At 39.1% G+C, this 14,218-nt stretch overlaps 1 protein-coding gene across 2 annotated transcripts in view; it reads left to right on the forward strand.

Moving 5' to 3' along the window:
* The window catches only part of HS2ST1 (heparan sulfate 2-O-sulfotransferase 1), a 176,764-nt gene that overhangs the window by 135,442 nt on the left and 27,104 nt on the right, over window positions 1-14,218 (forward strand). For both annotated transcript variants that reach the window (XM_075558019.1, XM_075558026.1), the window contains exon 3: window positions 8,744-8,829. In XM_075558019.1, the coding sequence (XP_075414134.1) occupies window positions 8,744-8,829 (86 nt within the window). The remainder of the gene's footprint in view (window positions 1-8,743; window positions 8,830-14,218) is intronic.

The raw sequence follows: 14,218 nt of genomic DNA on the forward strand, positions 1-14,218 counted from the left end.
GGCAGTATAAGACATGACAAAATAATAATAATTTATAAATTATCAAGGGTTCGTGAGAGAAGGGAGGATAGGGAGGGGAAAAAATGAGCTGATACCAAGGGCTCAAGTAGAAAGCCAATGTTTTGAGAATGATGGTGGCAACAAATGTACTTGACACAGTGGATGTATGTATAGATTGTGATGAGTTGTATGAGCCCCCAATAAAAAATGATTAAAAATATGTGCAATCACCACTGCACTCAATTTCAGAATATGTTCTTCTCATACTCATTGTTGTCAGCTGCCCGTTTCCCCCTTCCTCCCCTGTTAAACTCCTACCCTGTTACCGTAGCTGGAGATCTGCCTGTCCTGGATTTCATACACAGAAAATCATGCAAACAAAACAAAACACAATCCTACAAAGCTAGCAAGCAAGCAAACAAAGCCCAACAACAATGGCTAGACAAAACAGGAAAAAACTCAAATCAAAAAGAAAATATTGGAAAGTGAAACAACTTTAAAATAGGTCAAATAGGAAATCAAATGACAGGGTAATACAGTTTTACCTAGCTACATCTACCATTATCAGCTCTCCAGTGCTGTTTGACAGCAAAATTATTAACATGCCTGGACTATGGTCAGAAGAGTATCACTGAAGATTTAATTCATCTGGGGATCCTATAAATGGATTTGGGGCTTTGCTGCCTGATTTATACTCCGATACCACCAATTTGAGTTTTATTTATTATCCTTGGATCACACAGGCTAGTGTGATTCTTACATGTGCACTTAGTTGACACTCATTTGAGGCTGCTTGTTTTAAGATAAGCCTATAAAACCCTAGATACTATTTTCTCTGATAGCCAGGCACCCTCTGGTTTCTTTTTCACAATTTGCAATTGAATCCCTATCTTCAGTGATCTTCATTAGGGCGAGCATGGAGAACACCCATGTCATAAAAACTGAATGTTTTTAGGTTGGAGCTAGATTAAGTCTGTCCCCCCAATCCATTCATATATCTATGGTTAGTGTAGGCATCTGGTTCACTTACGAGATCTCATCATTTTATGATAGAGAATATTATAAATCATCATCCTGGGTCATAAGATAATTCTGTTGATAGTGTCATTAATTTAGACAATGGTATAGAATTTCAAACACTGTTGAGAAAGGGAAATTGTACAAGTATGCACTGGCTTCAATACATGAATTGTTGACCTGTACAGATGAAACACTTAACTGAGTGGACACTATTTACACAAACAGACGGAGTTGATGATAGGTTACAACGTTAACACCCATTCACAAAGGAAGAACCATGACTAAGTAGTACGTATCATAAGAAAGAAAGCAAAACAAAACCCCGCACTAGCAATAAGTCAATGCTGACTCATCGTGGTCCTGTTAGACAGGGTGGAGCTGCACTGTGCGTTTTTACCGAAGTAAAAAGCCCTGACTTGTTCCCATAAGAAAGCAAGCAGGGCATTAATTAAAATAGTAGATATATGGTAATTCTGGGCCACCATTCATTGATTGGCACCCTTAAAACGAGATCCAAACCAAAGTCCAACAACCACCAGTTCCATAACTTGGGCTAGCAGTCACCCGCTCCTCACACTGGGGTGTTTGATCCTAGGTTCAAGGGAGTGTGTCTGTTCCTTGAATCTGCTGTAGATGAATTTGAGGTAAAGCCCAGTTTCACTACTTGAAATTTCTACATAGGATCCAACTGGTATGACCTATGAAGGATGTTGTATACCTCAAAAGGACCGAATCTAATGTCCCAGTATTCTATAGCACATGGCCTGTGTCACCAAGGGCTGGATAGAAACTAGGTTAGAAGTGACCTCTTAGGAACACAGTATAAGAATTCCCCCTCTCCCCCCACCGTGGGAGAATTGCTTCTCCTACTTTACCCAACAACATAAGTATAATCATCTTCTCTAAGACATAACATGCACCCTACCTCCATCGTGACTTGAATTTCTATGAAGGTTCACTAATCTTACAGGAGTGTCTGTCTATTGCTTTGGGGTATGACAGCAACTGAGTTGTCTCCTCCCTCTCCTCCTAGCTTGAGAAGCTGACCCCAACTGAAGTGAGGTCTACTCTGTCTAAGTGTTTTTAAGATGCACATATAAAGAGGGTGGTATATGAGGGGGTGAGTACCTGAAAAAAAGGAATTTTTTTTCAAAGCTATGTATTTAAATTATTTTTACAAAACATCCTTATCACCTTCAATGCACTCTCCATTACACTTAATTCATTTGTCAAATCTGCCATTCCATTCTTAGAAGCATTTTTCATACTCATCTATTTGAATGGCTGATAGCACATCCCCTATTTTTTCCTTCACCTTTTCTACATGTCAAATCACTGTCCTTTCATGTACCTCTTCATTTGTAGAAACAAAAAAGTCCCATGGGGTGAGGTCAGGTGAGTAAGGGATGTGGAGCAGAGAGGCATGCTGTATTGTGCCAAAAATGTATACTGAAGATGGCTGCGTGAGCAGGTGCATTATCCTGGTAAAACCAGTCCCCTGTCTGCCACAAATCAGGCCTCTTTTGGCCCAGAGGTTCTCAACTTTCCTAATGCTGCGACCCTTTCATACAGGTCCTCGTGTTGTGGTGACCCCCCCCCACCATAAAAGTATTTTCGTTTGCACTTCATAACTAATTTTCGTACTGTTCTGAATTGGGCCACCCCTGTGAAAGCTTAGTTCCATCCCAAAGGGGTTGCGTCCCACAGGTTGAGAACCGCTGCTCTGAATGGAAAGCTCGGTTAACAGTTGCACCTGGTGAAATGAACTAACTGCACTATCCCCTCACATCAAAAAAACATATGAGCATCATCTTGATCTTTGATTTCACCCTAGTTTTGTGGGGCAAGGTAATGATCGTGTCTTCCACTGACTTAATTGATCTTTCCTTTTGGGGTCATAAAAATAGCACCATGTCATCACCAGTAATGACTTTGAGGGGGGGGGAGGGTTCTGGGTCCCTTTGGAGCTGTTCTTTCAAGCAAGGCCTGTTTCCCGTCGATGTTCTTTTCCCTGATCATTCGTAACCTGAGGCACAAATTTTGCAGCAACACTTCATTTCCAAATCTTCCTTTAAAATTTGCTGAACCAAGCTCCAGGGTAGTCCAGATAATTTCCTGTGTAAGTCTGGGTAGACTAGAGAAACAAATCCACAGAAACTTATATATATGACAGAGTTTTATGTAAAGGGTAAGTGTACATTAAGAAATCATTCCAACCCAGTGCTGTCCTAGCCCATCTGTGCAGCACCAATCTACAAAGTTCCCTTCAATCACACAAAACACACACAATGACTCCAACTGCAGGAGGAAAGCCGAGTCAGTGAGCGTGTCAGCATCTCAGCGCTGGCAGGGTTCTCCACACAGCTGCTCCAGCACCCAGAGCTGCATCAGGGTAGGTCCATGTGGCTTCTCCTTGGAGAAGCAAGAGACCAGAGAACTAGAAAGGTGAGGCTCACGGAGCTATTTATCTCTCTGCCCTTCAATTAATCCCATATGTGTTGTCTGGCCAGGTTGGCACAATAAACCTTAACTATCTCACTTCCCCATCTCTTCAGTGATCTGTGGATCTGTGAGCACAAGTGCACGAACTTTGTCGACATTTTCATCTATTTGGAAAGTCGATGGACAGCCAGAATGAGGTTTGTCATCAATTGACATTTCACCCTTTTTGAAACTAGAAAACCACTGTACATTTGAGTTTTTCCCTTAGTGCTATCCTATTAAGCTGTGTTAAACATCACAACAGTTTCTGCAGCATTTTTCCTGAGCAGGAAACAAATTTTTACAACCGCACACTGGTCTCCTGAATCGGCCATCACAAAAATCAAGGTTTGAGCAAAACTGCTTGAACAAAAAAATTCACTGTGACCAGAGAGAACCTTCCTAGAGCGATGCCACTGGGTGCACTAACTCAGAGTGAGTTGCTTGATGCTTGCCTAGAAGGGAGCTTTTTTCCGTTTTCTTTCCTTTTGGGGGGGGGAATGTAGGGGGGATATCCCCTTGTATTGTTCAAGAGCACTAGGTGGGCTCTCTACTTTATTGCTTGGGGTACCCGATTATAAGATTACAGTACAGATTAGAAGTCCCTGAGAATGGAAGCCTACCTCGGTCTTGGGGTTTATCCTTATAGTAGTGGACTCATGGAATATTTGTCCTCTTGTGACTGATGAGCTTCACTCAGCATAATGGTTTCCAGGCTCCTGCATGTCATGAGATGTTTCACAGTTTCATCACTGTGTTATAGGTATGTATAGTATTCCATTGCATGTATGTACCATAGTTTCTTTGTCCATTCTACTGTTGGGGATTTGGGCTGTTTCCAGCTTCTTCATATTGTGAACTGTGCAACACTGAGCATGGGAAAGCATACCTCTGTTTCTGCATTGTCTCTTACTTATTTGGAGTATGTGCCTAACAGAGATTTTGCTGGGTTAGATGGAATTTCTGTTTTGCATAGGGTTACTGTAGATGAGAACCGACTCAATGACACCTAACAAGAACAATGGGATTTCTAGTGCCAGTTATTTTGTTTGCTGTTATATGTACAACAGAATGAAACACTACCCTAGCAAGTACTATCCTCACAATTGTTCTTAAGTTTGAGCTCATTGTCTTGACCACTGTGTCAGTTCATCTTGTCTAAGGCCTTTCTCTTTTTCACTGCCCCTCCCTTTTACCAAGCAGATGCCCTTCTCCAGGGACTGGCCTCTCCTGATAATATGTCTGAAGTAGGTGAGACAAAGTCTTACATTTTGGGTGTTCTTCCAAGACAGATCAATTTGTTCTTGGCAGTCCATGGAACTTTCTTTGCCGGAACCATAGTTCAAATGCATCAATTTTCCTTTGGTCTTCTTTATTGAGTATGTGTGGTACTTATATAATCTGTTGTCATTTTTAGACTGGAGAGTGAAGTAGTGGATTTTAGCCTTTCAGTCATGTCGCAGCTTGTTGACCTCATTTGGAGGTGCTAAGAAGATAAAAAGCTCACTGGAGGTGGGACACACGCTCACTCCCTGTGAGATATTCCTGACTACAAGCCACATGTAGCTTCGCTGATGCAGCCAGAACCAGGGAAGCTGTAGGAGCCATGTGGAGAACCCTGTCAGTGCTGAGATGCTTACATTGCCACTGGATCCAAAGACTTTCTACCCATTGACCCATAATCGTCCTGCACTCAGTATCATTGCATGTGTTTCGTAAGTCTGAAGAGGACTTTATATACTGGTATCAGCTATATGGGGTAATATCGGACATATAGACTTGATCTGGACTGGGCTGGGATGTTTTCTCAATATTCAATTGCTCTTGTATATAACATTTTTTCTTATACAAATAGATATGTTTATGAATTTGTTTCTCTAGTCTACCTGGACCAACACATTATGGTACTTTGGGAGTTGGGTACTAGAGAAGCAAATCACAAAAATGGAGAGTAGATGTTTGTTTGACCTCTCCCTCATGATCGTTTTTTTTTCTTTGGCTAGCCAGAAATCAGATATATCCATGCAGTTTGCTAAATTGTTTTCTGGAAAGAATATGAGAAGTTAACGTTTTGATTAATTTGTTTGTTTGTAGTCTTTGATTTATTTCTGCGTCAAATGGCAAAAATGAATGTTGTTAATGTATATTTTAAGCTCGGGTAGAAATCACCCCTTGAATTTCTCAGAGACTATGCTACTAAGTGAAAACGGGTGACAGAAAGCCTGGCTCTGGCTTGACTTGACGCTTTCAGAGGCCTAACCCCATATTTTTGTATCAATAGAATAAGGATTAAGATAAGCTAAATAAGGATTGCATTGAAGTATTGAATTTAGTATCAGGTTCTACTTTGCTTATAATGATTTCTTCTGCTTATTATCAATATAATGATTGATAGAAATATTTATTGGGAAGTTTAAAATAGAAAGCTGTAAGCCCACTTGCTTTGAACCATTAAAATTCTATCTTTAAATGGATTTAGGACACACCTGGAAAGAAGGCTGTGAAAGGTAAGCCCCACCCGGTGCTTTGGAGTACTCAGGATATTTGTATTCCAAGAGATGTGCCTAAGGGCAAGATTGACAGATTGAAGGAAAAGGAACTCAGGATATTTGAAATTTGGATGATTGGTTTGGTCAGTAACTGGAAAAAATCTGCAACTATGAAGAAAGCTCTTTAGGACTGAATGTTAGAGGGAGCTTGTGGGCAGGTTGAAATGCTTGATAGGTGACCACCTGGATCCACTTGTTGAGTGAAGTGGGAGAATTGCAGCAATAGAGAGACCACTGACACCCATGGACCTGGTTCACAGGAACTAGAGGAGAAGATGAGAGTGGGTTGACTGGTCTGAAGTTCATGACCTAGGACAAGGGGACCAGGATTGTTGAGAATTTGTGATGGGGCCATGGTCTAAAGGCAAGACGACCAATGGGCACCCTAGTGAGCCTAAGCGAGAGGTAGTCCATAGTGAGTTGACCAGAACCTGACCAGATGAAGAGAAGATATGTACCACTGTAAACTGGTGCATGTTGCTGCAGACTTTATGGATGGCCTGTCCTGATTTGACTTTGCTTATGGATACGGATTTCACAAAGTTCCAACTGGAATGAAGATTCTTCACATCAAAGTATGCGATTGCCTCCTCGGAGCACTGGGTTGATTTAAGTGGGCAGTACAGAAATTGGATACCCAAACTGGAGCGGATAAAGGCATGAAGTAGTTGGCTTACAAGCTTTCATAGGTGGGGGAATATATTCATAGAAATAAAGGATTATGGTGTGTTGTTACTTAACTGCAGTTATTAGGCATAGGATTTTTTTGTTCACTTATAAAATGCTACGTTTAAATGAGGATTGCACATATTGAATTATATGCATTTTTGTTTTATCCTGTTAGGTACAGATAGGATTTGATTATTGTTTGTTTTAAATTTATACATGGCTAAAGCTGTGGTTCTCAACCTGTGGGTTGCAACCCCTTTGGGGTGTGGGGGGCATCGAACGACCCTTTCACAGGGGTTGCCTAAGACCATCGGGAAAACACTTATTTCTGATGGTCTTAGGAACGGAGACACCGCTCCTCTATCCGTCTCCAGGCGGGTCCACCCACATGCAGATACGCCCATATCCAAGTACCCAGGGTGAAGACTGTTACTCATGCTACACATGCTTCACGACATAATCTCATTTGTCATTAAAAATAAATATCTCACAATATATAATTGCATATTGTTTTTGTGATTCATCACTGTGCTTTAATGATGTTCAATTTGTAACAATGAAAACACATCCTGCATATCAGATATTTACATTACGATTCATAACAGTAGCAACATTATAGTTATGAGGTAGCAACAAAAATAATGTTATGGTTGGGGTTCTCTACAACATGAGAAGCTATATTAAAGGCTTGCCGTATTAGGAAGGGTCAGAGCCACTGGGCTAAAGAGTTTTGTGAAAGTGTCAAATTGACTAGAGGTTGTTACAGAATCTGGTGAAGTTAAAAGGATTATGAGTAAAGGGGTGGAGTCTAGTCTGTCAATCAGGTCATAGCAAATGAGGCCTCTGGGTGGGCATGGCCTTCTCCTGAGAATTCTTGGAAATCCTGTATTTTCTTCCTTGGAGGCAGAAGAGACTCCTCTCTCTCTCCTGCCTCCCTGTGAGATATCCTTGAGGCGAAGCCACAGGGACCTACCTGATGCAGCCCTGGAAGCTGGAGAAGCCAGCACTGAGATGCTCACAACGCCACTGGATCCAAAGACTTTCTACCCATTGGCCTGTGATCGTCCTGCACTCGGGGTCATTGCATGTGTTTCATGAGTCTGAAGAAGACTTTGTATATTGGTATCAGACATGTGGGCTAATATCGGACTTAGGGACTTGATCTGAAGTGGGCTGGGACATTTTTTCAATATTCAACTGCTTTTGTATATAAAATTATTTCTTCTACACTTAGGCATGTTTATGAATTTGTTTCTCTAGTCTACCCTGACAAGCACAACATGCATGTTCAACTTTCACATGCATATGAAGATATTGAAAATACTATGACTTGCTCAAGCACACCTGAGTCTTCAAAGAAACATCTTTGCTTTTTAACACTTTAAGAATATCTTGTACAGATTTGCCCAAGGTGTCATTTAATCTCTTGACCTCCATGAGTATATTCTCCTGTTCTGCTCACATGACTGCCTCTAGATCCATGTATGCTTTCTGCATGAGCCCACTGAAGTGTTCTGAAATTCCTCTTCTTAAGGCTGTCTGTCGTTTGTTCAGATTCACACAGTCGAATGCTTCTGTACCCTGTTGTTTTAGGAAGCACCATATCGCTGTATCACTTTCCTCTGTGGTTTCACATATTTATAAATCCACTGCAATGTTTAGAGTTCCAATTTCTCCACACCTTCTTCAGCACTTGTTGTCTGAATTGGACTACACAATGAGTGTATCACCGTTTTGATTTGCATCTCCCAGATGATTTGTGTTTGAGGGCATTTTCTCGTGTGTTAGCCATTATGTGTTTGCGTTTTCACAGCTGTGTCTTCTGGGGATGAGTCGAGCACTGAGATGAATGAATAGTTTCAGATTGTACTATCCTTTGTCTAAACCTGTGTTTTCGAGCTCTGTAACCATCAAAGTAGAGTGATTAGTTTTTAATGATGCTAACTAAAAAGTATTTTACTATCGTCACATTTTAAATTTTCTTTAAAGTGCCCTTAAACAATAAGTGTTCTCTCTTTCTTTAGGTGCGCTTTGTAAAGAATGTAACTTCCTGGAAAGAGATGAAACCAGGATTTTATCATGGACACGTTTCTTACTTGGATTTTGCAAAGTAAGTTACACCTGTAGTGACACACTAAAGAACACCTTGTATTTTAACTAAAAAGATACTAAATTATGTATCAAGTTGTAATGATTTTGGTTTTCCTCTCAACAAATATGCATTGACTTGGCTTTTGCCACTTTTAGGTAAGTAATTTAAATATACCTTCTAGTGTTTTACTGCCCTCTAGTGTTCAAAAGTTGACAGTTTTTATGTTAAAGAAATTATAGGTTAAATTTAGCTATTGCTCTTTAAAATTGTTTTATCATTATATGCATCTTTCTTGCACAACCAGAACGACACTATTTCAGGAGCGCTCTGAGCTCTGGTCTAGAGGTCCGTGAGATGATGACTTACTTCATTGGCTGAGAACTGAGAATGCAAAGACGCTGTCATTCAGCTATTGGTACCTGTATATAGCTGCTTTTCAAACCAGCCGCGGTGAAGGGGGGGCACTTACCCTGGATTTGCCTTGCTTTTTTGTTTTAAAATTCCGATGTATTAAGAAACTTTTGAGAGGTGAGGTGTGGGAAGTGATTTTCCTTTATATTTGCATTTGCTTGTAATGGGAAGTAACTGTAGCTTTCTATATTTGGGGGATGGAATAGGATCAGCTATTTCCATAATTCTCTAAAGAAAAATTCACAGAAGTATAGGTTTACAGTATCCAAGGTTTGTGCTGCATGAAGTAGAAATCAGAAAATTGGCCAAAAGGAATGTTCCACACATATGCAACTCTTGAACCCATTTACAGGTTCTTTATAGTGCACATAATACCAATAAAGTATAACTTGAAATCCAAATAAATTCCTTCATAAGGTTACTGCAATAGCTTCAAAAACATTTTTAAAAATATGTCAAAGCACTTTATTTTTTCTTGTTTAAACTTAGACATGTCTGCCGGGTCTTTTAATTAGCAGTTAAGATTTTAAAGCAATGAACTTAAACTTATCAAATTTAAGGGCATTTTGTTTTAAATTTGAAAATAAAATTGATATCCTACTCTGTTTAATTTCTTAAATTGTGAAAGAGAATAAGATCTTCATAATTCACATAGATTAACAGTAAATATTATTTTTATATCATTTAATTCAAAAAAGACTCCTAAACATTACATACATAAAACAATGTATTTCTGTTTCTAGTTCCTTTCACAGTACTCAGTAATTTTCAATAAAACATTGACTCTAAAGTTAGATGTATATTTTTCTATAAATAATTCATATTACATTATTGAAAACATTTTATAGGCAGCTTTAAAATAAACTAATTATTTTTTCTTTGTAGAGGCATTGAACCAATTTCATAAACTTCATTCATATGCATATATTTCCTCAGGGCTGCATTATCCTCCGTTTGAATGTTTGTTACCCTTTCACCTGAATGATTTATTTTTTTCTACACACAGCTTGGTTTCTAATACTTGAGGTTTTCATTATTAAAATAATGTATTGAGTGCTTTTGCTTTTGGCAAAAGTCTTGTACTTTGAATGAAGCTGTGGTATATGCTGGGGTCCTTGTAGTTGAAAAAGTAGAAAGCATTTTGAAAAGATTAATCTCATTTATTAAATATCGACATGAAAGCTCAAGGGTTTGAATATTTTCAAAGTGAATCGCATGTTAAAAGTGAAAAAGTATTGTGAAAATAATAACAGGCCTTACAAGATTTTGAACAAAAATACCTAAACAAAATCAAATAGAAGAAATGTTTTTGATGTGCATAATTAAGATGTCTTATTGGTGTACTTTAAAAATATCTTTTGGTTTGATGACTGTCCTGTCATTCACGACCCTCTGTACTTTTCCAGTTACTGAGTTCGGTAATTCATTGTAAGGGCTCCAACGAACTCACAGATCATGTTCGTGATTACAGAGCTTATTTAAGAAGTTAACAGATACGATTGTGTATGAAGACATATTCCAAAGTTGCTTCAGGGCTACTGATAAATGCCCAACGGCATGCCACTCTTTTAAATTTCAGCCCAAAGGCATTTAGCTCTAGCTCCGTGAGGGCGGCAAACCCAGGTCCTCGGATCTAGTGTCCATTGGCACCCGATTTCAGTAACAACCCGAAGGTACTTGGCTCCACCTCCATGGGGCTGCAAGTTCAGCTCCCACTAGCCCCAGAGTCACCCCGCTCCACAAGCCTGCCTCCTGCCCCAAAGCCCTCACTTTATTTGCTCGGTGGGTAGGGAAGTCCGTTCGTCCATCTCATCCTCAGGCTCCTGTTTCTACTGTTGCTCCTCTGATGTTACAGCTGCCACCTGGACCCAGAAGGTTCACTGCTTAGGGATTTGGGGGGCCAGAGGACATACCCCACTTCTGGCTCTTGCTGGTAGGGAGATCCTCCCTCTTGCTTCTCAGAGGGCTGGTTTTATTTTCAACAAGATGGCAATCACAATTAATCCTGTTAACAATTAACTCACAGGTGAATCCTGTCAGTGTCTTCCCACACCACCTTTTCTAGACCCATGCAGGAAAAAGTCATTTTGGGGGAGTTACAGAGACCTTTTTCAGAAGACCCACATTAAATAATTCACTACCCCTTCCACTGTTGTGGGGTGTACCTTTTATATACCTTTTAGTTTGATGACTTTACTTACCGTGAATGAATAAGGAGAAAGAAATATCAATGTGCCGATTTTTAAGATACTTTATTCTTCCAAAAATGTTCTAGATTTTTATAACTCTAGTGAGTTATAGGACCATATAACTTATGATCATATAGGATCATAGTGAGAATCAACTTGACAGCAAAGATGTTTGATTTTATTTCAAAAAATATTCCTGCTAGACTAGTATTTTGTGGAATGTATTGCCATCAGGAGAAAATGGTTCAACTTGCTGGAAGAAACACTCCATCATACAGCTCTTAAGTAAATTTAACAGAAACACTAAAATAAAAAACAATTACTTATGTTATTACGTAGACCCAGTAACACCCAATAAGGCCAGGAAATTTGATAGGCAAATAAAAAATGCAAAGTCCTCTCCAGTGTAACACACTGATCACTAAGTTGCACACATTTTATTGTCAGGCCATTTTATCCTCAGACATTTTATGTCTGGTCAACCATTTTTTGTTTTATTTGGTTTAATTAAGTAGTTTAGAATAATAGCAAAAATACTTTGAAAAACATTTTTGCACTTTTATTCTGCCTTGTTCCTTTTTAATCTTAATCCTATTCTCTGATTTAAAAAGAAAAAAACCACTCACATGAATACACGAGGGAAGGGCTTCAAAAAGCTGATGGAAAATGGAATTAGAAGATAGCAGAAGGCACTCTAGTGGTGTGCGGTGGGTACTCACTCACTGCTGGGCTGCCAACCACAAAAGGGAATGGCCTTTTCCCATTAACTTTTTGAATCCCTATCAATTAATAGTATTGATTTTTAAAAAACAGTTTCAGCATATAATTAACAAACCGTACAATTCAATAATAGTTGAATCATTTCAAGGAGAATTGTACAATCATCCCCACAATCAATTTTAGAACATTTTCTTTGTTCTTGTCCACATCGCTACTAGCTTCCTATTTCCCCCACATCCCCTGCCTTTCTCCCAAGAAAGCATTAATCCCGTTACTGTCAGCAGCTGTACAGATTTACCTATTCCGTATTTCATATACAGAAAATTATTTGAAAAACAAATTAACTATACTAATGGAAAAACTTCAATCGAAAGAAGGCAGAAATATTAAAAAACTGAAAATAGGTCACAAGAGAGATTAAGTGATCAGGGGTTAAAAGTTTTACCTAACTGCATTTGCAGCAATATACTTTGCAACGCATTGTGCATGAATACAAAATTATTCATACCCTTGATCTGTAGTCAGAGAGGGTTCCTCATCAGAGGCTTAGTCCGTGTGTATTTCCCTATCACTTTTTTTTAAGCTGAAACAACTTTAAAATGAATCAAAAGGGAGATCAACTGACAAGATATTACATTTTAACCTTATGTGTCTGCCGTAATTGACTTTGTAATAATCTCTGTCTACTAACAAGATTATTCACATTCCTCAACTATGTTGAGAGGGGATGCACCAGAGGCTTAATTGTTGTGGGGACCCTCCAAACGGATTTGGGGCTTCCCCTGTCATCCAAAGCCTCTGAAAACCAGGAGTTCATAATTTAAGCTGTGATACTCTCCCTCCTTCAGATTTGGGCTTTATTATTTACAATCCTTGGATCACACAGGCTGGTGTTCTTCTTCCATGTGGACTTAGTTGACATCTCACTTACATGACTGCTTGTTTAAAGACAAACTTTTAGTACTTCAGATACTATTCTTTCTGATATCCAGGCACCAATAGACTTTTTTTCAGCACTCTTAGCTTTATAGAAAAATTTCAAAGTACAGAACATTCCCTGGTTATTGCCCCGCCCTACCCGGCAGCAGCCCTGATTCCTGTTACTAACCTTGTGCACTCCTGTGCTGTGCTTGTCGTGCTTGATAGAGCAATATTGATGTATTACTTTTAACTAAAAGTCACAGATGAGAATCTGATTTCATCTTTGCATTGTGCGGATATATGGGTTTTGACAAATGTATAGTGTTAGGTATCCACCAGTAGAGTAACATCCAGAATAGTTTCATTGCTACAAAAGCACCGTTTTCTCCACTCGCTTTCATTCATTCTTCCCTCATCCTGAACCTTTGTCCCTAAATTATCTTATTATCTTTAAGATGTGACAATCTGCTTCCATAAATATTACAGCCTTAGAAGTCCTATGGGGCATTTCTACTCTGTCTTATAGGTTTACCATGAATCAGAACCGTTTGAGAATACACAGCCAAAATAACAACAAATAGTTTTACCTTTTCAAGAATGTCATGTGGTAGTTGGAATAATATTGTTTGAATCCTTTTCAACTTGCCTTCACTTGGCAATATGCACTTAGCGGCTCTCCGTGCCTTTTCATGGCTTAATATGTTGCATTTTATTTTTAATTGCTCATTAATACTTCGTTGTATAAATGTGCCATGTATTTGTTATTTAATGCTCTTCTTTTAGCTGCCATGCTGTGTTTTTGTTTTCTTCCGCTCCCTGGCTGCATCATTTTCTGGTACTTCTTAGTTCCAACTGTTAGTTGGCTTTGCTTAAGGCTTGATCTTTGTGTCCATTTTGCTACTTCGGAAAGTTTAACCTATTTTATCTGTCAAGAGACCCAAGAAAGAAACTTTAAAAAGAGTGATCTTGGACGCCTCTTTTCTTTACCATATGGATCTTAATTGGTCACCAAGTACTACTACTTTTTTTTTTCTAATGTATCTCTCCAGTCCATCTCTCTTCCATTCGACCAAGATTCCTGCTCTTTTAGCTAGTCTTGATCTTTCTTTCCTGTAGCTAGTCTTTTTTAAAATGCAAATCTATTCATATCTGTCTTTTTAGACTGA

Source organism: Tenrec ecaudatus, chromosome 1 (assembly GCF_050624435.1).
Source record: "Tenrec ecaudatus isolate mTenEca1 chromosome 1, mTenEca1.hap1, whole genome shotgun sequence".
Lineage (NCBI taxonomy): Eukaryota > Metazoa > Chordata > Mammalia > Afrosoricida > Tenrecidae > Tenrec > Tenrec ecaudatus.